General features: G+C 31.9%; 4 protein-coding genes and 1 long non-coding RNA gene across 17 annotated transcripts; 3 read left to right on the forward strand and 2 right to left on the reverse strand.

The window, feature by feature from the left end:
* Window positions 1-886: 886 nt before the first annotated feature.
* LOC126863454 (uncharacterized protein KIAA1143 homolog) lies at window positions 887-1,723 on the forward strand. The gene is made up of 3 exons (XM_050613648.1): window positions 887-1,107; window positions 1,303-1,432; window positions 1,489-1,723. The coding sequence occupies exons 1-3, from the start codon at window positions 997-999 to the stop codon at window positions 1,656-1,658; spliced, it is 411 nt and encodes a 136-aa protein (XP_050469605.1). The 5' UTR covers window positions 887-996; the 3' UTR covers window positions 1,659-1,723.
* Window positions 1,724-2,315: 592 nt separating this feature from the next.
* On the forward strand, window positions 2,316-12,475 carry LOC126878325 (uncharacterized). Of its 12 annotated transcripts, none has more exons than XM_050641047.1 (10): window positions 2,316-2,416; window positions 3,945-4,072; window positions 5,493-5,585; window positions 5,993-8,335; window positions 8,435-8,523; window positions 9,155-9,292; window positions 9,823-9,999; window positions 10,573-10,695; window positions 10,921-11,025; window positions 11,136-12,475. In XM_050641047.1, the coding sequence occupies exons 3-10, from the start codon at window positions 5,516-5,518 to the stop codon at window positions 11,448-11,450; spliced, it is 3,360 nt and encodes a 1,119-aa protein (XP_050497004.1). In that variant the 5' UTR covers window positions 2,316-2,416; window positions 3,945-4,072; window positions 5,493-5,515; the 3' UTR covers window positions 11,451-12,475. The 12 variants fall into 12 exon arrangements, with proteins under 12 accessions (XP_050497004.1, XP_050497050.1, XP_050496977.1 ...); XM_050641093.1 differs by having other exon boundaries at window positions 2,380-2,548; window positions 8,447-8,523; XM_050641020.1 differs by having other exon boundaries at window positions 2,381-2,851.
* On the reverse strand, window positions 12,320-13,611 carry LOC126863486 (uncharacterized). Its single transcript, XR_007688873.1, has 2 exons — window positions 13,476-13,611; window positions 12,320-13,205 (listed from the first exon to the last, which is right to left on the reverse strand). It is a non-coding gene; the product is annotated as an uncharacterized LOC126863486 (long non-coding RNA).
* A 129-nt stretch (window positions 13,612-13,740) lies between these two features.
* Window positions 13,741-17,641, forward strand: LOC126878358 (poly [ADP-ribose] polymerase). The gene is made up of 5 exons (XM_050641127.1): window positions 13,741-13,995; window positions 14,341-14,482; window positions 14,568-15,112; window positions 15,194-15,399; window positions 15,500-17,641. The coding sequence occupies exons 1-5, from the start codon at window positions 13,882-13,884 to the stop codon at window positions 17,463-17,465; spliced, it is 2,973 nt and encodes a 990-aa protein (XP_050497084.1). The 5' UTR covers window positions 13,741-13,881; the 3' UTR covers window positions 17,466-17,641.
* A 92-nt stretch (window positions 17,642-17,733) lies between these two features.
* Window positions 17,734-19,532, reverse strand: LOC126863394 (eukaryotic translation initiation factor 3 subunit I). 2 transcript variants are annotated; one of them, XM_050613503.1, is made up of 5 exons: window positions 19,372-19,532; window positions 18,724-18,970; window positions 18,366-18,646; window positions 18,092-18,292; window positions 17,734-18,017 (listed from the first exon to the last, which is right to left on the reverse strand). In XM_050613503.1, the coding sequence occupies exons 1-5, from the start codon at window positions 19,372-19,374 to the stop codon at window positions 17,769-17,771; spliced, it is 981 nt and encodes a 326-aa protein (XP_050469460.1). In that variant the 5' UTR covers window positions 19,375-19,532; the 3' UTR covers window positions 17,734-17,768. The 2 variants fall into 2 exon arrangements, with proteins under 2 accessions (XP_050469460.1, XP_050469470.1); XM_050613513.1 differs by lacking the exon at window positions 19,372-19,532 and adding an exon at window positions 19,059-19,322.
* Between the last annotated feature and the right edge of the window lie 53 nt (window positions 19,533-19,585).

Below are 19,585 nucleotides of genomic sequence, written 5' to 3' on the forward strand. Positions count from 1 at the left end.
CATTCATATATATGTCATTCATATATATGTACTAATTCATTTATATATATGTTAATGATTGTCAATAATTTGCATTGAAACATATATAAGTAAATATATATATATAAGTATGTGTATGTAACGTCATAGCCTTGCGGCTCCCCATAGCGTACGGGGAGCCATACATTTACGAATTTTTATGTATTGACGCAGCCTTGAGGTTCGCGTAGCACGGTAACTGATAGTTCGAAGCCCACCTTAAACTATAGGTCCTACATGCCCTTCAATGGTACCAAAAATCATTCTTGCTTACTCTCCGAGTCGTACCTAAGCCAATCAAAATCGTAGTGCTTGATGCCGAAAAACAAATGCCTTGGAGCACTTTGAAAAAGACCGAGATGAGGCGTAAGGAAAGATCTCGTTCTGCGTATACACGACGCTGGTAACATGTATACTTTGATAGTTTATTCGTTTTCCCGGATGTTTACAGCTTTCATAATATGTTGTACATTTCCCCCAATGATGGAGTTTCAAAAGAGATTCTCTCCTGTATTGTCCTCTTATAGGTACACACACACATATATATATACATATGTATATACATACTATGAATGTTCACAGAAACACTATTCATCTCTATCTGTCTTGCAAGAACGTGGACTTTGTTAATCTTTCAACTTGATTTTTAATGATTAGACACGACTCAATTTACGGACGGTTTTCCCTAGCAAATGTCAAGACCTGTTTATATGATCGTATCGTGGCTTTTATACTCCAGGGATAATAACTAACAATTTAGCTTGGAATTCCCCAAGTTCCTGAACGGCCACACAATAGTACCAACCAATCAGAATTAAGACACTAGTGAATTTTACTAGATGTATCCATCTTGATTTTATTTTCCAATCTATGTAGAATTCATATGTAATGTATTACGCAGTATTATTTTGTAGCATACTAAAATTAGGTTATATTTTGATGTTTGGAATTTTAAAACATTAACAGAAAGATAGTAAAATGTCAAGGAAGAAACATAATGTGTCGTATATTAAGCCGAATGAGCCAAAATTTTTACGCGAATTAAAGGAACAAATCGGATATAAGGAAGGACCTACAATCGACACAAAGGTAAATCGTATTTTTCATTATATACAAATAATTGCTCAACTTCTAGGTTATTAATTAGGACGTAACTATAAATTAATAATTATTCATTGCAATTAAGCATATTTGCAATTAAATCATTACATACACCACAATATATACTTAGTTATAACTAGCATAAACAATCATTTAAATAATTTAAAACGTTCTTTTAAACAGAGAGAAGTATTACCACAATATTCAGACAATGAAGAAGAACATGAAGAAGACAAGCCTGTTGTAGTTGTATTAAATTCTGAGCACTTGAGTGCAGAACAAGCAGAAGCATATAAGAAAAAGAAAGGAGAAGGTATAAAGTGCATAACTTTCATCTACGATAACTACACATGAATTTTTATATTGTAGAGGAAGCTAATACTCCAGCTGATTTATCTAAAAGAATTGTATTCAAGAAAAACAAAATAACAGAGGCAGAATCAGATAAAGCAGATAAACCATTGAAAAAGAAGATTAAAAAATCAAAACAAGAGAAATTTGTATTATCATTTAGTGATAATGATGAAGATTACTCGTAACATTGCTTATGTATGCCAAATGCATTTATAATTAAAATATATAAAATAAAAATGACTGTACAAGATCTCAAAGATATTTAACATATTTTCTAAATATATACAGTAGGATCTACAGCATATAATGGTGATGTAATAACATATAAATATGTTATTGGAGGAACTTTGTATATTTAAGATACTGAAAATATTGATATTTAAAATGTAAATATTGTATATAAAACTCTTACATTTTTTTCCAATAACAATGTTAAAAAAAAGGATGTAATTAGCTATATAAATATAAAGTCTTAATAAAAAGATAGTATCTTTTTGAAAATAATTCTTTTAATAGTGTAAAAAAGAATGATAATAAAAATTTATTAGATAAAAAACCATGTTATTTTATTTAGAATACATATATATATATAAATTAAGTAATAAACTTTGTATTTATAAGTATAATGTATATAAAAATGATAAAACAACATTTTTTTAATACCCTTACGTGAATTGTCGGTGTGTGTTCCCAAAGGAACCTATAGAAAAGGGCGGAGGCTTGTTAGTCAACCCTATTACTAATATTACTATACACATTGTTGCAATTGCAGATTGTCCTTATTCTTGGGAGAGGCTCTCATTGGATGTGCACGTGTACCCGGTCACGTGACTATATACAACAAACGCTACTGGTCGTTTCGTCCCTTTAACATTACGCGTACGTCATAAAATTTACGGTCACGTGATTATCGTCGCCATCTTGGCAGTTTTCGACGACGAAGGTAAGAAGGATCCGTGACGTCGAACCCAAATAAACACAAAGTATATGTGAATAATTTTGATATAAAAACGGTGTGTATCAAGTGTCGAAGGAGTCGCGTGTGTAGCCGAATATTTATCAGTGCTTGCGAACGGTCAGTGAATTTAAATAGCACGGCATTTGCGATGTGTGTGTGTTTCGATTATTGGTCCTCTTTGGGGGGATAATCGCGATCGGCTAGCGACCACCACGGCAGCTGTTCGACAGTTAAGCCAGCCCTTATGAAGAAATGGCGGCATCTTCCTAAAAAATTTCAATGAATTAGTAAACACGAGTGTTTCCACAATTTTCGAGATCGTAGATGGAAACAAAGAATTATTATTTGTAAAAAGAAAAAAAAGGAAACGCCAAGGGACTTGCGATTGATTTGTTGGATTTTATGATTTGTACAGTTGTGGTACCGAATAACACAATATAACCAGGGCCGTGACAATCCTCTCAATTCCCTTGCGATTTCCCATAATTTTAACTCCTCTTATCTCTCTTTATTAAACAGATTGTCTCGAAAGATTTTTAACAAGAATTTTCTTTCGAATGTATGCACTAATGTTTACATTTCTTGACTTTTAGTGTAAATATATTACTACACTATTGATGATATTAGAATTCATTTACGATATATCGATTGCCATTAACTACCGACGTTCGCGTAACTTAACTAAATTACTTACATTACATATAGTGATACTAGTGATACACGCTAAGAACTGTTTAGTGGAATTTATTATGTACTTCGCTACTATTGTTTTCACATTGAATCGATCGATTCGAAATTGATAGTTAATTATTTATTTCAATTATATCGACGCAGAGCGTATTTATCCTTTAAATAATGCGATCTTGCACCATTATTTTGCTTACTTAAGTGCATGATCAGCAAGATATGGAGTAGAAAAATGCTGTATGTGAATTATTGAAATTACGATAGAGAATCATGATTTTGATCCTTTAAATCGACTAAATAAAACATTGCATATTAATGTTTCTATAATTTCAATTATTTAATTGTATATTTCTTTGTTTCAATTTTACAGTACATTGGAATAGAAGATAATTCAATCAATGCTCTCATTTTATATTTAATATATTTTAAACAATTTGTATCTCGTACACAACATATATTTTTTTACAAAGTGAACGAAAACGTCTAATCAATTTTGTTCTTTTATTTTCATTAAAAGATAATGAATATCATTCAATATTAAAAACATATCTTTTTAATATTTTTTTGTATAAAGTTTCGTTCAAGACTAATGACATTCATATAGAAAGCTATAAAAGAATGATAAATAGCATCCAGTGAAAATATACATCACGAAGTATTCTGTTCCGTTCTGCCGCCCTTTCTTTCTAGCTTGATTTCTGCTTAACCCTTGTGGAAAAGAGCCCACTATTCTTGCGACGGCCCTGGGCATAACTTTTTAACGTTTCCAACGTCGCGCCTGCCCTCTGGTGCCTAATTTTCAGCGATGAATGTTCACTATTTACAGGTTTTGTGAATAAATCGTGTAGAAGTGTGTATAAAGGACAAATCGTACCTCCGCCACCGCCACTGAAGATCGCACGTTGTGAGAATGTCGCGGTATCAGAAAATCGTTTAGGACAAGCAAGCGGTCAGGTGCGTATATTTGTGCCTAGTGACAGGAGACGAATGGAGTTTGTACGCGTTCCATTACCTCATAGATCTGCCGGGGGATTTGTGGATAAGCGAATTAAGTAGCACGAGACACGTCCCGAAACGAGCATACTGAATGGAATTCCTCGGTGTTTTCGATCACTTGCACACCCAATTCTTATTCACGTTCTCCAATTTCCAAATAATCTTATCGTTACTATTTCCAACGAACGATGCGAATGCTGCATCAAAGAGCATTAGTGTAGGTTAAAGTATGCTTAGCATCTTTTAGGAGAATACTGTAATGCTCTTTCAATAGGATGCAAAAGAGACTTTATCATCGTCTCTTCCTACTTCATATATCAAACCGCTTATTTCCTACAAAATTTCGTTTGTCATAAGGACAAATGGTAATTTCGAAAATTTTAATAAGAACTTTGAATAAAAACGTCACCTATCCGGTGGATCAGATCTATGTATACAGATAATCTGACAAAATGATCCGCGTTTATCTAGTTTCTTCTTTGTCACGTATTATCAATCTATATTAGAATGTTATTTGACGTGTTTAAGTTACATGGATAAATGTGAAACTATCCGATACTTGCAATTTCAAATTCGTTCACGTTTAGTATCGTCGTGTGAGATGAATTTGTCATGATTGGATTCGGTAGGTCATAGGGTTGTTCTGTAGGTGGTTGGCGTGTTGTCCGGCATATATAGTGTAAAGTACTGTAGAGAGTCGGAAGGTTGTGCGCTCGCGCGCTCACCTATGGATGGCGAGTCGAATGGTTCGTGTCTGCGTATCACTGCGTGTATGTTTATATACCTACGACTACATGTTTGTCAGTGTGTACGAAAGGCGAAAGTTCGATGTATAAGTTGTAGGTATAGATGTAGGTTTGGTAGGTTTGTGAAGGTTGAGTGAGGAGAGGTACGGCGGAGGGCTGACTGGCTGACTGGCTGGCGCTCGGACGCGGTGGCTGGCGAGTGCAGGTGACTGACTGAGAGACGCTAACCATTCAAGCTACTTCGCAGGACTTCGCTTCGTCTCCGATCATTTTTATCCACGGGTCCACTCCCTGGTTCCTCTTTTTCCAAGTGTGCGCGCGTGCCAAGAGTTTCTCACCGACCAACCAGAGACTCATTTCGGGAACTCTGTCGGGTCTGGAGCGTGGGGATATATATCCAACGAACTTTGTTGGTTATGGGAACAAGGAAATAGGAGTACGGAATTCGCAGCGCCATTTTGAAAAATTCGGCCCCGCTAAAAATTCCCTCTCTCTCTTTCTCTCTCTCTCTCTCTCTCTCTCTCTCTCTCTCTCTCTCTCTCCCCGCCCTCGCGTTCTCATATCGTCGATGTAATGAAACGCGTCGTCGTCGCTACGAGCCGCTTATCCCTCTGCTCTTATTAATTGTTTAGATCAACTGTACAGTGGTGGCCCCATGGAAGGCACGCTGGAAGAACCCCCTATTAAGGACTCATCTCAGACCAGTCCTGATAAGGTTCTCAAAGGTATGCTCTATTCCTCTTTCAAACTGTTAGAGCAACCTTTTTTTTGTACGACCGATATATTCATTTTTCTGTTTTGCTTCGCTATTTTCTTCCGTTATCGTTAAAAAGTGACGCCAGTATTGAGTTTTTCGTTTTTCTGCTATATGGATGGATATTATTTTATTGTATTTTATAACATTTTATTGGATTTGCATGTTGTTAAGAAGGTGTAGTTTGCTCAAGTTATGTAGAAATGATTCACATTTTCTAATACCTCTGCTATGTTCTCTGATCATTGTAATGTAATTGTAGTTATTAGTGAAGTACTAATAGCTTGCTTCATCTATCATGTTATACTTAATATAATATATACTTAATATTAAAAAAGAATTAATACTTGTATAAAAATAATCTGTTATATTTTACAGATGTGATTCCAAATGGGGTTAATGGAAATTATAATGACAAGGAAGAATTCATTGATGCTGACACTAATATATCCAAACTTGTGTCAAAAGAAATTAGTGTAGTAAGGGAGCAAAGAGAGGCAAATGGAAAAGAAGATGATGAGGACAAACACAGAATGGATGTTGAAATGGAAGAAAGGGGTCTAGAACCTGAAAATAGTGAACAGAATGGGATAGCGCAAAATAGAAGTAAAGGGAGTGAAATGTCAGAGTCAGAAAATGACTCTAAAATGTCTAAATCTCCAGAGGGTGTCAGTGACATAAACAATTTTAGTGAAGTGTCCAAGACTGAAGATAAGTGTAGAAACACATCTTGTGAGGCTATGGAAGTTGATGAACAGAGTAATAACTCGGATGTTGAATGTCTTGACGAAAACATAACAGAAATACACTCTGATAACGATGATGTGTTCACTACAAAAGCTTCTGCCCTTAAAGATAATAATTTATCAGGCAGTAGTGATATCCAACTTAATGACAGTAGCGAAATTGCTGATAGTAGTATGGATACATCTGATGTGAAAATTTGTGAAGAAAACGGTAGTTGCGATAGTCCTGATATTGAAGAAATAACTGATAGTGCAAAGAATGGTCATAATACTTCACCAGAACGTATTAATAAAGACCCAAAACAAAGAAAACAAAGAAAGCAAGTAGATCTTAGTAGTATTACACCAAGAAGAAGTTCTAGAAATATAAAGAGGACAAGTTACATAGAAAAAGAAATAGAAGAAGAGGAAGTAGATGATGATGGCTCAGATATTGAGGAAATTAAGCCAGAAGATCCTTTGGCTGGTATTGATAGTAAAGACAAAGAGAATTCTAAACTAAAGTCACCAGTCAAAAATAGTAAGACTACTATTGTAGTCAATGATACTAAGCGGTTAGTAGAAATAGCTGCTGGTAGCAAATCTGTAAAAGGAGGAAAGAAAGAACCTACCTTAGTTATTATAGATACAAATTCTATACTTTCTGGACGTGGTGGTGTTCCTGTGAGTAGCAGTAAACCTCATCACACTGTTTCTAGTACTAGCTCATTTTCAGTAGTTCCAGTGGGGATGACTACACAAACTATGTATCCTAATATGAGGACGACTATTACACCAGTGCCCATGACATCAAAAACTGCACAGCTAAGTCCTAAAACTACTAGTATGACAACCGTAACACCTACGGTTACACCTCCAATATTACCTACTTTAAGCGATGACATGTTTGTGGTAGAAGCGCCATCTTTTATAGTACCATATGTATATGAAAAACCACCTCTGAAACCCTTAAAGGAGTTCGTCACAAAATTGGAGAAATGCTTAGAGGAACAAGAAAAAGACGAGAGAAGCAAAAGAAGCATAGAAGAAAATAAGGGAGAGGAATGTGATGAGGATTCACTGGATATAATTCAAAAAAATAAAGATAAAAGTGATGAAAGTGAAAATGAAGGAACTTGTAGTAAGAGTAAAAAGGATGAAGACAGAGGTGATAATTCAGTAGATATAACTGAATCTGGATTTAGTAATATAAGTGATAAACAGGATATACGACAAGACGATAGGAATAAAGTACTGACATATTTTGATTTACCACTGGGGAAATTTTTCATGCAAATTGGAGTGAATCTTGTTCAGGAATATGTGCAAACTGATCTTTTACGGACTCAAAAACGTAAACAGGGAAAAAGTAGCACATCGGCTGAAACTCAACTAGCTATAAATTCACTCATTAAAAATCTAGAATTTAGTAAAGAAAATAATGAACCATTCCATTTAGAACAGAAAAAATGTGAATTCTGTAATTTTAAAACAGAATCAACTTTAGTCATGCAACATCATTTAGAAACTCCACATATGCGCAATTACGTCTACAAGTGTAATTTTTGTCCGACTGAAATGCGTAGTCCCCACGACATATTATACCATATGGAAGCAGAACATAATACTCGCGGGAGGTTGGAGCGGGGTCCAGCTTTTCATCAATGTCCTAATTGTCCGTTTGAAGACAACCAGAAAGGCAAACTAAATCGACATATACTTGCTTGTACTAAGAAATTCAGATCGGAAAAGAATCTAGAACCAGGTGCTGATTGGGAACCTCCAGCAAAAATTCCACGATTCAATCGAACAAGGCCTGTTGGGCCAACTAACCCCAGTGCACTTGCGATGGCAATGAGTGGTAAAGGACCTCAACCACTTTTACCAAAATTACTTCCTGCTCCAATCACTGGTCGTGGAAGAGGACGGCCGCCTATGCAACCAAGATATTCAGATTTGAAAACATTACGACCGGGTGGTACGACAATGCGTCAGGGTAACTTTTTATCATTTTACATTAATATTAACATATTACATTGAATTATACTCGACCTGTGCAAATTCGATTATGTGTAATATATTGCTAATGTTTTAGATAATGTTGCAGGAATGATGTATCGTCCAACATCGTCTGGCTTATTAGTCCCTACTTCATACCGATTTGGTAGTAATCAAATATTTCAGGTAAAAATGTTTTCATTTTTTCTAATTCTTTTTTATTAATAATAGAACATATTTCAGTATTTTTTTGGTAGAAAAAGGACGCACAGTATTTTGTAAATATTGAAGGATTATGTTGCATATTAAACGTATTCTAATGTCTTAACTTTTATAAGATTTGATAGTAATAAGGGGAATGATAATCATTTAAAGTCATGTCCCTGAAGGCAATATCCTTGAAGTAATGTAATTTCAGTTACAATGTATAAGCACACGTATGATATGCACAGTATATTTATGCCTTTATATTTCTTTGAATCTTTTTGTAATAATTGTCACCACTATTAATACACACAGTATCTAATAAAATTTGGGAAGCTGTCTTACTATATTTTATGTATCAAATTTAAAGAATGATTAATATAGTAAATTATCATAATGGGAAGAAAAGAAAAAATTATATTTGTTTTATTTATTTGCATTTAAGTATTTTATTTTCTATTTATCTATTGGTAGTGGAGTATGTTGATTTCCTTCTGTGAATTTTCCTCAGCTAATTTTGTTTTACTAATATCTATAAAAAAACTACAGGTTCACAAATTCAAGTATATAAGAGTTTAAGAATTAGTAAAAAAATATATGGGTGGTGACACAGGTGGTGGGTGGCTCTGGGACTGTCATGTCGGCTGTCTCGGGAGTGAGTAGCAGTAGCGGCGGCAGTTCCGGTCAACCCACACCCATTGCACTTGTACCCAACGTAATCGACTCTCTCTCTAGATTGTCCTCATCACAGGTAAATAATTGTTGGAACCTATCAGGAAGGTTATATTGATTTTGTAAAATTTGTGGTCGCATGGATAATGTGTTCTGCAGGTGCAAAACGGCTTTTATAACCGATTTCTTGAGATTTACTTAATCGAAGCTGTACACAATTGCTTATAAGAGTTAACAATATGTGTAAAGTTATGGCTAAACATATCATTAGTGTGCATTGCAACTAGTTTCGTAATTATTGATTTCATCAATGTATTTTTACCCTTGTAATATCTTGCATTATGAAAATGTTTAATTTTGTATTGATATAATCTTACATTGTTTATAAATTTCGAAGGAATTCATTGACAATTTTTATTACCTTTACTATTACCTTTGTAAAAATCAGTCGATAATAACTAGTATATATTTAAGTTATATTTAAGATATAAAGATTTTTTTAAATAAGATACAATTTGGTACTGTAACATAATTGGATTAAAAATTTACCAATTCTGAAGGTACACATTTTTAATGTTTAAAATAATTAGTGTATTTTATATTTTTCAGAATACAACAGCAAGTCCCAAAAATCCTACTGCAAAATTGTTAAGTCAACCAAGTATATCTATAACTCCATTACCACGTACAACATCTCAAACCTCCATCCCTGGTTCTGGAACTTCATCAAAGTCTGGAGAAAAAACTACATTTGTCATATGTGAAATCTGCGATGGTTATATTAAGGTGAGTTATGTATTAAGATGATGGGAAAAATACTGTCGGATTTTCTATTATAAAATGTTTCATTAATTTTTAATTACCTATTTGCAAATAAAGATGCACTTCTGTCTTTACCATCAGTTGCAACAGAGAAATTCGCAAGCAAAGATTGAGACAAAATGCACTTATCATCTCATTGTATCTTTCATGGGTTTTAAAAAGTTAACAATGCGACTGTTGTGATTGAAAATTTGTGCAAAGCTTTCAAATATGAGGAACATATAGGATAAAGATGATATAAAAAGTTTCAAACTGGTGATTTCAACTTTGAGAAAGAATCAAGTGGAATATTTTTCTTTGAAAATTCAATAATTTTTTTGAGAAGGTGTAAAAAAAGATGGAAGATACCCATAGGAAATCATGGAAGTGCCTTATCAGAAAATTCGACATTACTTCCCGCTCAACTTAATATATTATATTCAAATGGTTTTAACGATATAAAATGTTGTAAAATTAAATAATACTATAAGTATTATGCATTATATATTATAAGTATTATACTTTGTACATGTGCCTTGTCTCTATTTTATCTTTCAGGATTTAGAACAACTACGTAACCATATGCAATGGATTCACAAAGTAAAAATACATCCAAAGATGATTTATAGTAGACCTCCATTGAATTGCCAAAAATGTCAATTTCGGTTTTTCACAGATCAGGTACTTAAATACATACTTTTCCTCTTTTATAAATTTCATTACTGTATTTAAATATAAAATAATACAACAAACAACATGTGATGTATATAGAGCACATTTTATGAATTAAAAATGAATATTTTTCCAATTTTTTTTATTTTTTTTATTCAATTATTGACTGTGCCTTGTTCAATCTTTTATATGTAAAAATAAAATTATAATAGTATTGTGTAAATATTATTACAGGGTCTGGAAAGACATTTACTTGGGTCTCATGGTTTGGTTACATCTAGTATGCAAGAAGCTGCAAATAGAGGAAAAGATGCAGGTCGCTGTCCCGCTTGCGGCAGGGTGAGTTATACATTTTATGTTGCTCAACATTCGAAATTATGTACATGTGAGATTGGGAGATATAAATTTAAGCAGCATATTACTTGTGGGTTGTGGATCTTAATTTTTAGGTATATCAATGGAAATTACTAAATCATGTTGCGCGAGATCATGGAATGACATTAAAACCAGCGCATCTATCTTATAAATGTACAGTTTGCACTTCCACGTTTGGAATGTATAAGCAGTTTGAAAATCACGTATATTCGGCACATAGTGGCGTAGCTAAAAGAGTAATGGATAAGAAGAATACACCTTCATCTCCATCGTCCAGATCCAATGACTCCCTTCTGAAACCATTGAAGATTAATGATGAAATTACGATTATTCCACAACCAGCAAAACCTACAACCAGGTCGGGTACATCTCAAGGCAGAGGAAAATAGCAATGATCAGCAGAGTGATACATGTGTCTTGTCTTAATGAATTTCACCTAATTTTGTGGTACTCCATACCAGTCATTGTAGTATACAATGATTGACGTACCGTGTACATGTGTATGCATATTATGCTTAAGACGCAATTACAACACATAAACATACAACTCTGAGCAAAAAAATAGTTGATTGCGTAATAATATTCCATCAATGATTATACCGATATATTTATTTAAGAATTTTTATTGTTGTTATCAGACATAGATAAAATAGACTGTAAAAATATTAAAGGGTGGCCTTCAGTCTAATTCCTTGGTTAATCCTAGAGCTGCATATTCCTGACCTACTACACGCCTATAAAAACCTATAAATACGAAGTATATTTACATTTTATGCGACACTCACATGTCATATTGCGAATCTTGGATAGTAAATTCACTAATAATATAAATTCTTTTTCTAAGGACAAATATATTTGAATTAATTCTATTTTGTTATTAATCCTAATACGATTACGTAAGACAATGAACGATAAACTGTCCTTACTCCATATATTCGATGTGTCTACACGTCATGTTGCGAAGAAATTTCTGAACGATATACCAAATAAAAAATTGTACTAATTAATGGGAGTGACCTAAAACTTTCGCAATGTCTTTTGGTAAATAATAAGTATTATTTACCAAAAAAATGGGTAAATAAATGGGAATAAATTTTCTCCATTTTTTTCCAACACATACATATTTTTGTCTTCTTTTCAAATTTGGAATCATACTTTTAAGCGATGAATGTGGAATATATAATTCTCTGTTTAATTTGTAACGTTTGATAAAGTTGTGTGTATGAAGTAAGTTATAAAATCAAAACATCTTTTGAAGTTGTAAATTGTATCTATTGCTATAAGTTTAAATTTTTCGTGGCAGACGTTATAATAAAATATTAAGTTTTATTTTTGCGCTCTTATATAAACAAAAATGTACATTAATATAGAATATAATATAAACGACTATATCAATAAAATAGGATGACACACATATGTGTATACATTTTTTCCGTTGGAACGATAAATTTATTATGAAATACCGAATTTGTTAGTATGAACAACGTGACATCTACACATATATATTTATATATGTATATATATAATATCAAGAAAAGTATTATATATATAAATATGTAAAATCATATATATATATATATATGTAATATATATATATATATATATAATTATTATAGCATAGTGATAGCGTGGTATAAGAAGGGACAGTTAATTATCTTCTTGTAAGCACTATGGATTTATATAATAGGCTTATATGAATATGTAGATAGTCGAAAGAAGTAACAGAATTAATTTAATAATTTTGATCTTTTCTTAATAAGTTTTGTACGTTATTGTAGGAAATAATTTTAGAAAAAAAAGATTGCATTCGATAAAGGACATAACATAGTGCATTTTTACACTGTATGGTTATATTATTTAATTGAACTACCACTTGTCAGCCACTTTTATGGCAAACTATGTTGGTAAAACAGAGAAACATTCATAGACGTAATTACAGAAATATATAGTTTACTGTAATAATTTGTACAATATTATACGATTATAAAAATAAAGTGTACCAACATTGTATTACAACTCATAGCTTATTTATAATATCCTTTAGACTACATACAATAATGTAGATCTATGTTTACGGGTATGCATTTATTTTAAATGTTTTATGCATTTTAATGCATCATGTATAATTGATAATGAGTATATACCTGTAACAATATAATGTAAATCAAATCATATAAATTGATTATATATAAAGCATTATATAAATTAGTAAATAATTATTAAGTAGGAAAAGATAATGTTAATATATATATATATAAAATATAAAAGTATAATTGTATTATAAGTAAATAAATGTTTCATATTTTAATTATTAGTTTGAAAATAAATTTAAAAGATTAAAAAATTGAGTAATTTCCCAAATTAAATTAAAGATTTTATATTAGAAAGAAAAAATAATTTCCAAGTCAGAATACCTTTTTAGAGTAAACTAACGTATAAATGTATGAACGAAAGTGATAATTAAGGTAAGTTCTAAAATTCGTAGAAAACAGGATATCACTTCCGGTTTATATATCATACGTATATATCACATGATTAGTCATCAATTTATTATCGAAGTATTTAACATATACTTCTCGAATTTAAGTTGAATTAATTGAAGTAGATAAAATTGAAATTACATATAATCATTGTAGGATTTTTTTTGTTCTATGATTGGTCACTTATTTAAGATAGATTGTAATTGTAGCAGAAAATAAGATAAACTTCCGAATATACTGGTATTTGGCGCGCAACGCGCATTTTGTCTTCGCACATTGAATACTGCTCTTTGGCGCTTGGCTTCAAGACTAAAATTATTGAACGGATTTTAGTGAAACAATGAATCCTGATTTACCATATTCTGTCGAATATGCAAAAAGTTCGAGGGCTTCATGCCAAAATTGTAAGAAAAATATCGAAAAAGATTCGTTAAGACTCGCCGTTATTGTTCAGGTATACCATGTCAACATTATTAATTTTGCATGAATTTATATGTCATTGCTGTAATCAGCATAAGTTTTGAATTCAATTATTGTTCAGCTTCATCAAGGTTACATAATATAATGGCAATTGATGATGTGTTCGATAATACAATATAAAATGCAATATATTTATGAAGATTAATGTGTTTCTATTAATAAATTATTATTTTATCTACATTTAATTTTAATAAAATTGGGGAAATTTATTTAGAATTACTTTTTAATAAAGTCATTGAGTTTATCCATATGTTTTATATTCCTTTAAAACTATTATGTTTTAAAATATGTTTGTTAAATTTTAGCTTTTAAATTTTAGAGTCCTGTTCATGATGGAAAGGTACCAAAGTGGTATCATCCGCCTTGTTTTTTCATGAAACAAAGGCCAAAAACTACTGCAGATATTGCTAATTTTGATAATATTCGCTGGGAAGATCAAAAGGAACTTCAAAGGAGAATTGGTTTGTTTATTATATTGCTGTAAATCATATTTGATATTATAATACAATAATATAATGCAATAGTTTGAATCGAACATTTTTATAGAGGAAGCAAGCACCCTTCCATTGCCTGCATCTAGAAAAGGAAGAAAGCGTAGTGGTGGTGGTACTGCTGCTGCAGGTCCATTACATGATTTTTTAGTCCAATATGCAAAATCTAACAAATCAACTTGCAAAGCCTGTGAAGAAAAGATAGTACAGGGTGAGATCAGAGTATCAAAAAAAGATTTTGAAAGTGAACATGGCAGAAGATACGGTGGTATAGATAGATGGCATCATCTTGAATGCTTTGCCAAAGTAAGGGAAAGTTTACAATTTTATGAGAGTGGAGATTCACTTCCTGGCAAAGATGAACTTTCCAAAGATGATCAGAAGAAACTCAAAAGTGTTTTGCCAAGAATTAAGGTAGATGATGTCCCACCTGTTAAGAAAATCAAAGATGAACCAGAAGATGCAGAAGAAGAGAAAGAAATGAAAAAACAAAATGATGAATTATTTGCAATTAAAGATAAATTATCCTCTATAAAGAAACCTGACCTCATTACTATGTTAGAAGAAAATGAACAACAAATACCAGAAGGTGTTTCAGCTGTATGTATTTTATTTTAATTAAATTTATTTTTGATTCAAAGTAAATAAAATATTTAAATGATTAACATATTTGTTGTGTAGATAATAGATCGTTTATCGGATGCAATTTGTTTTGGGGCTTTAAAGCCGTGTCCAAAATGTAATGGACAGCTTGTGTATAATTCAGGTACTGGATACAAATGTACTGGAGATTTGACAGAATGGACAAAGTGTGAAAATGTCATGCAAGATCCTAAAAGAAAGAAATTTGTAATACCATCTGATATAAAAGAAGCATATCCAGATCTGTAAGTATTTTCATAAATTAAAATTAAAAGCTATTTTCATAAATTAGCATATTTGCGAAAGACATGTGAAAAAATTAATCACTGTTTCAATGTTTAATAGCAAATCTTTGAAATACAAAGTTAGAAAACGACTTATAAAGATAGCTGTACCATCAACATCTAGTGCAGTAAAAAAGGAAGATGAAGTTGATTCTGGACCCAAAGTTGAAGCAAAACCCAAGCCATTAAAGCATATGCAATTCTTTATTATAGGGAACATAGGAAAAGATAGAAATACCTTAAAAAAGGAAATTTTACATCTAGGAGGAGAGATAACTTCAAAACTTCATGAAAATGTAGCTGCTATTATATCAACACAACATGAAGTAGATAAAATGAGTAAAAAGATGGAAGAAGCCAAAAGTTTTAACATTCAAGTTATTACTGCAGACTTCATTGAGGAAGCTAAAAAATATACAAAACCTGCTATATCGCTCATTGAAAAGAAAACTATTTCAAGTTGGGGAGGTGACTTGTCTAATAAAATTAACATTCTCACAGAAAAATCGAATGTCTCAAAAAGTAAAGGGAAAAGTACATTTGAAAAATCAGGATCTGGTAAAATGAAATTGCAATTGAAAAAAGGTGAAACTGTTGACCCAGATAGTGGTTTACAAGATTGTGCACATGTATATCAAGAGGGTAAAAATAAGTATAATGTTACATTGATACTTTCAGACATACAAACTAAAAAAAATAGCTATTATAAGTTGCAGATTTTAAAGCATGATAAGAAAGGTGAATACTGGTTGTTTAGAAGCTGGGGCAGAATAGGAACTACTATCGGTGGTTCAAAAGTACAGAAATTATCTCTAGAGGAATGTATAGCTCAGTTTGAGGAACTATACACAGAGAAAAGTGGAAACTGTTGGAATCAGAGAGATAATTTTGTTAAAGTACCTGGCAAAATGTACCCGGTGGATATTGATTATGGGGACGATGTATCGACAAAATTAGACTCTCATATTAAGAGTGAATTAGAACTGCCAATTCAAGATTTAATGAAATTGATTTTCGATGAAGCGAATATGAAAAAGGTGATGGTTGAATTTGAAATTGATGTAGAAAAAATGCCGCTTGGAAAGTTGTCCAAAACACAAATCCAAAAGGCGTATTCAGTATTAACTGATTTACAAGAAGTATTAAAGAAGAAAGATGTCGATTCGGTTCAGTTGGTTGATGCATCCAACAGATTTTATAACCTAATACCTCATAATTTCGGAGTATCCGAGCTTAAAGTCTTGAATACGATGGAAGAAATCCATGCCAAGTGTGAAATGTTAGATGCATTACTTGAAATGGAAATTGCGTATTCGCTTTTGCATACTAAGGCGGATGCAACAAAGAATCCACTCGATACCTATTACAAGCAACTCAATACTGAAATTAAAATATTGGATAAGGAAAGTGAGGAGTATAAAGTCATTAAAAAATATGTGCAAAATACTCATGCAGCAACTCATACACTGTACGAACTTGAAATTCAAGATGTATTTGTTATTAAGAGACAAGGGGAAGACAATAGATATAAGCCATTCAAGAAATTACACAACAGGAAGTTACTGTGGCATGGTTCTAGAACGACTAACTTTGCTGGTATACTTTCTCAAGGTTTAAGAATAGCGCCACCAGAAGCTCCCGTTACTGGTTATATGTTTGGTAAAGGTATATACTTCGCGGATATGGTTTCCAAATCTGCGAATTATTGTTGTACACACAGTGGAAGCCCTACGGGTTTGTTATTGCTTTGTGAAGTGGCATTAGGTAATATGCATGAACGATATCGTGCAGATTATATTGAAAAGTTACCGAGCGGTAAGCATTCAACATGGGGTCGTGGTCGGACACAACCCGATCCTGAAACTGTTTACAAAATGAAAGACGGTGTTGAAGTTCCATATGGTGTGCCTGTATCTGCTAAATTACCAAAAAAATCTGATTTATTATACAATGAATACATTGTATATGATGTTGCTCAGGTAAAAGCGCAATACTTACTGAAAATGAATTTCAAATACAAAGAGTAATATTTTTTTAAATATTTAAGCAAAATAAACATAAAAGGTTATCTCCAATATAATTCAGCTATGTATGTTAAATATTTGGAACTATTCCATTAATAATACTATCTTCCATGTTTTTGTCACAGAAAGTAATGTATCAATTTTCATTTTATATGAACAATAAATTTAAAAATAGTAAATCTTTATTTTTAACATACTGCATCAGGCCGCCTTTATCCTAATATCCATATATCTCAAGAAAGAGAATAGAAAAAATAATTTACACCATTCATTTAATTGATACATATTTATTTTTATTTCATAAAATTAGTATTCAAAATGGAAGTCAAAATAAGATTGATCAAATGTATTAATACGAACATAACCATCTTCTCCACCTGTTGAAAAACTACGTCCATTAGGGTGAAATGCTAGAGAATTAATTGGACCAAAGTGTCCTTTTAAACGTGCAAATTCTTCTTCAAATACTAAATGGAAAAATCGAGAATCGAATTTTCCTTGACGAGTGGACGTTGTTGTGACATCCATTGCATCTTGACCTCCTCCAAGAACCACCTATAAAAATACAGTATTTATAAATTTTGATAAATATTATTTCCCAAATGTCTTAATCACTATATGACACATACATGATCAAAAATTGGAGAAATCGTAGCAGAATTAACAGGTCTTTCTGTTTTGTATGTTTTTAATAACATTAACGATTCACTGTCAAATAGTTTAGCAGTATTATCTTTTGAAGCAGTCACGAACATAGTGCCATCTTTGTTGAATTGCATGTCATTTATTTGTGATTTGTGACTTCTGACACTTGTCATCTTTTTTCTTGTCTACAAAAAAATAGATAAAATTATAAAAAAGTTTTAAACATTTAATTCATGAGAATACAAATATATTACATACTCTAACATCCCAAAGAGTGATTTCACCATCTTCATGGCCAGTAATAATTGTTTCATCTAATGCACCCCACAAGATAGCAGTGATTTTGGGACCATTCACAGCAATTCTAGAAATTGCATCTGCTTGTGATAATACTGCATCAACATTTTTGATATCAATGATAAACATTTCACATTGGTGTCCTAAAGCTTTATCTGTAGAGTAAACAGCAAGATTTGCTGAATAACTAAAGCTACATGTTCTCACTGAACTGTTTGTATGAAGCAAACCTATTTCTTTTCCTATAATGTAACATAGTTATATTTTAATAAATAAAGCAAATAAGTGAAAAAATATTATATGTATGTGCAATACAAACCAGTTTGACAATCCCAAACTCTTAGTGAATTGTCACCACTTCCAGATAAAAATCGTGTTGTATCCCAATTAATGTCAATACACCATACTGAGCCATTGTGTCCATTGAAAGATCCAAGGCGTTCTCCATTCAAAGAATACCAAACATTTGGCTTTTTATCCTTACTAGAGGAGAATAATAAGTCTCCTTCTCTATTGTATTTAATTTGCGTTATGGCACGTTCGTGCCCGTGCAACATTAGAGGTTTCTACAAAAAATAATAAATTTACCATTTTTTAATATGTTTTATATTAAATACGTTTCGTTTTTAACAAAAACAACTGACTAAATATTACCATTACTAAATTTTACAATATATGGAATAACATAACCACAAAATATCACGAAGCAATATGTGATATCAGTTTAAATTATCGCAGTAAGTATTATAAAAAGAATCTTTCAAGCTTTAAAATCGCGAATACAATTTAAAAGAAAGAATATCCAAACTCTCAAAAATGCATTCATACTTAATAATGTGTAACGTTTTTAACGTAGCAATAATATTGAGGTTATGCTGTCACATGTTTAAATACATCAAGGAAAATGTACATCGAATCACAATGAAAAACAATATGTAAAATGATTGATATGTATAAAATCACTAACCATTTTGTTTTTAAATAGGCGATTAAATAAAGTGGTCAAAAAGTTAGCAAACACAAACACTCCGTTACCCTAAAGCAGTCATACAACTCTTACAATATAAAAAGACGTGAGTTTACTAATACATATAAGGGCTCAATTCTTTTGTGTACATACATATATTTGTACTACATCTCAAATTTTATGAAAGTTGGCAACTAGAATCAAGCGGAGATAT

The sequence above is a fragment of the Bombus huntii genome, chromosome 1, assembly GCF_024542735.1.
Source record: "Bombus huntii isolate Logan2020A chromosome 1, iyBomHunt1.1, whole genome shotgun sequence".
NCBI lineage: Eukaryota > Metazoa > Arthropoda > Insecta > Hymenoptera > Apidae > Bombus > Bombus huntii.

Coding starts and splice junctions, on each gene's coding strand:
- LOC126878358 (XM_050641127.1), top strand. CDS start 13,882: ATGAATCCTGATTTACCATATTCTGTCGAATATGCAAAAAGTTCGAGG. Junction 13,996..14,340: donor GACTCGCCGTTATTGTTCAG/GTATACCATGTC, acceptor TTTAAATTTTAG/AGTCCTGTTCATGATGGAAA. Junction 15,113..15,193: donor TACCAGAAGGTGTTTCAGCT/GTATGTATTTTA, acceptor TTTGTTGTGTAG/ATAATAGATCGTTTATCGGA.
- LOC126878325 (XM_050641047.1), top strand. CDS start 5,516: ATGGAAGGCACGCTGGAAGAACCCCCTATTAAGGACTCATCTCAGACC. Junction 5,586..5,992: donor TCCTGATAAGGTTCTCAAAG/GTATGCTCTATT, acceptor TATATTTTACAG/ATGTGATTCCAAATGGGGTT. Junction 8,524..9,154: donor GTAGTAATCAAATATTTCAG/GTAAAAATGTTT, acceptor GTGGTGACACAG/GTGGTGGGTGGCTCTGGGAC.
- LOC126863454 (XM_050613648.1), top strand. CDS start 997: ATGTCAAGGAAGAAACATAATGTGTCGTATATTAAGCCGAATGAGCCA. Junction 1,108..1,302: donor GACCTACAATCGACACAAAG/GTAAATCGTATT, acceptor TCTTTTAAACAG/AGAGAAGTATTACCACAATA. Junction 1,433..1,488: donor TAAGAAAAAGAAAGGAGAAG/GTATAAAGTGCA, acceptor TTTATATTGTAG/AGGAAGCTAATACTCCAGCT.
- LOC126863394 (XM_050613503.1), bottom strand. Junction 18,293..18,365: donor TCACTCTTTGGGATGTTAGA/GTATGTAATATA, acceptor ATTTTTTTGTAG/ACAAGAAAAAAGATGACAAG. Junction 18,018..18,091: donor TTTCTCCAATTTTTGATCAT/GTATGTGTCATA, acceptor GTATTTTTATAG/GTGGTTCTTGGAGGAGGTCA.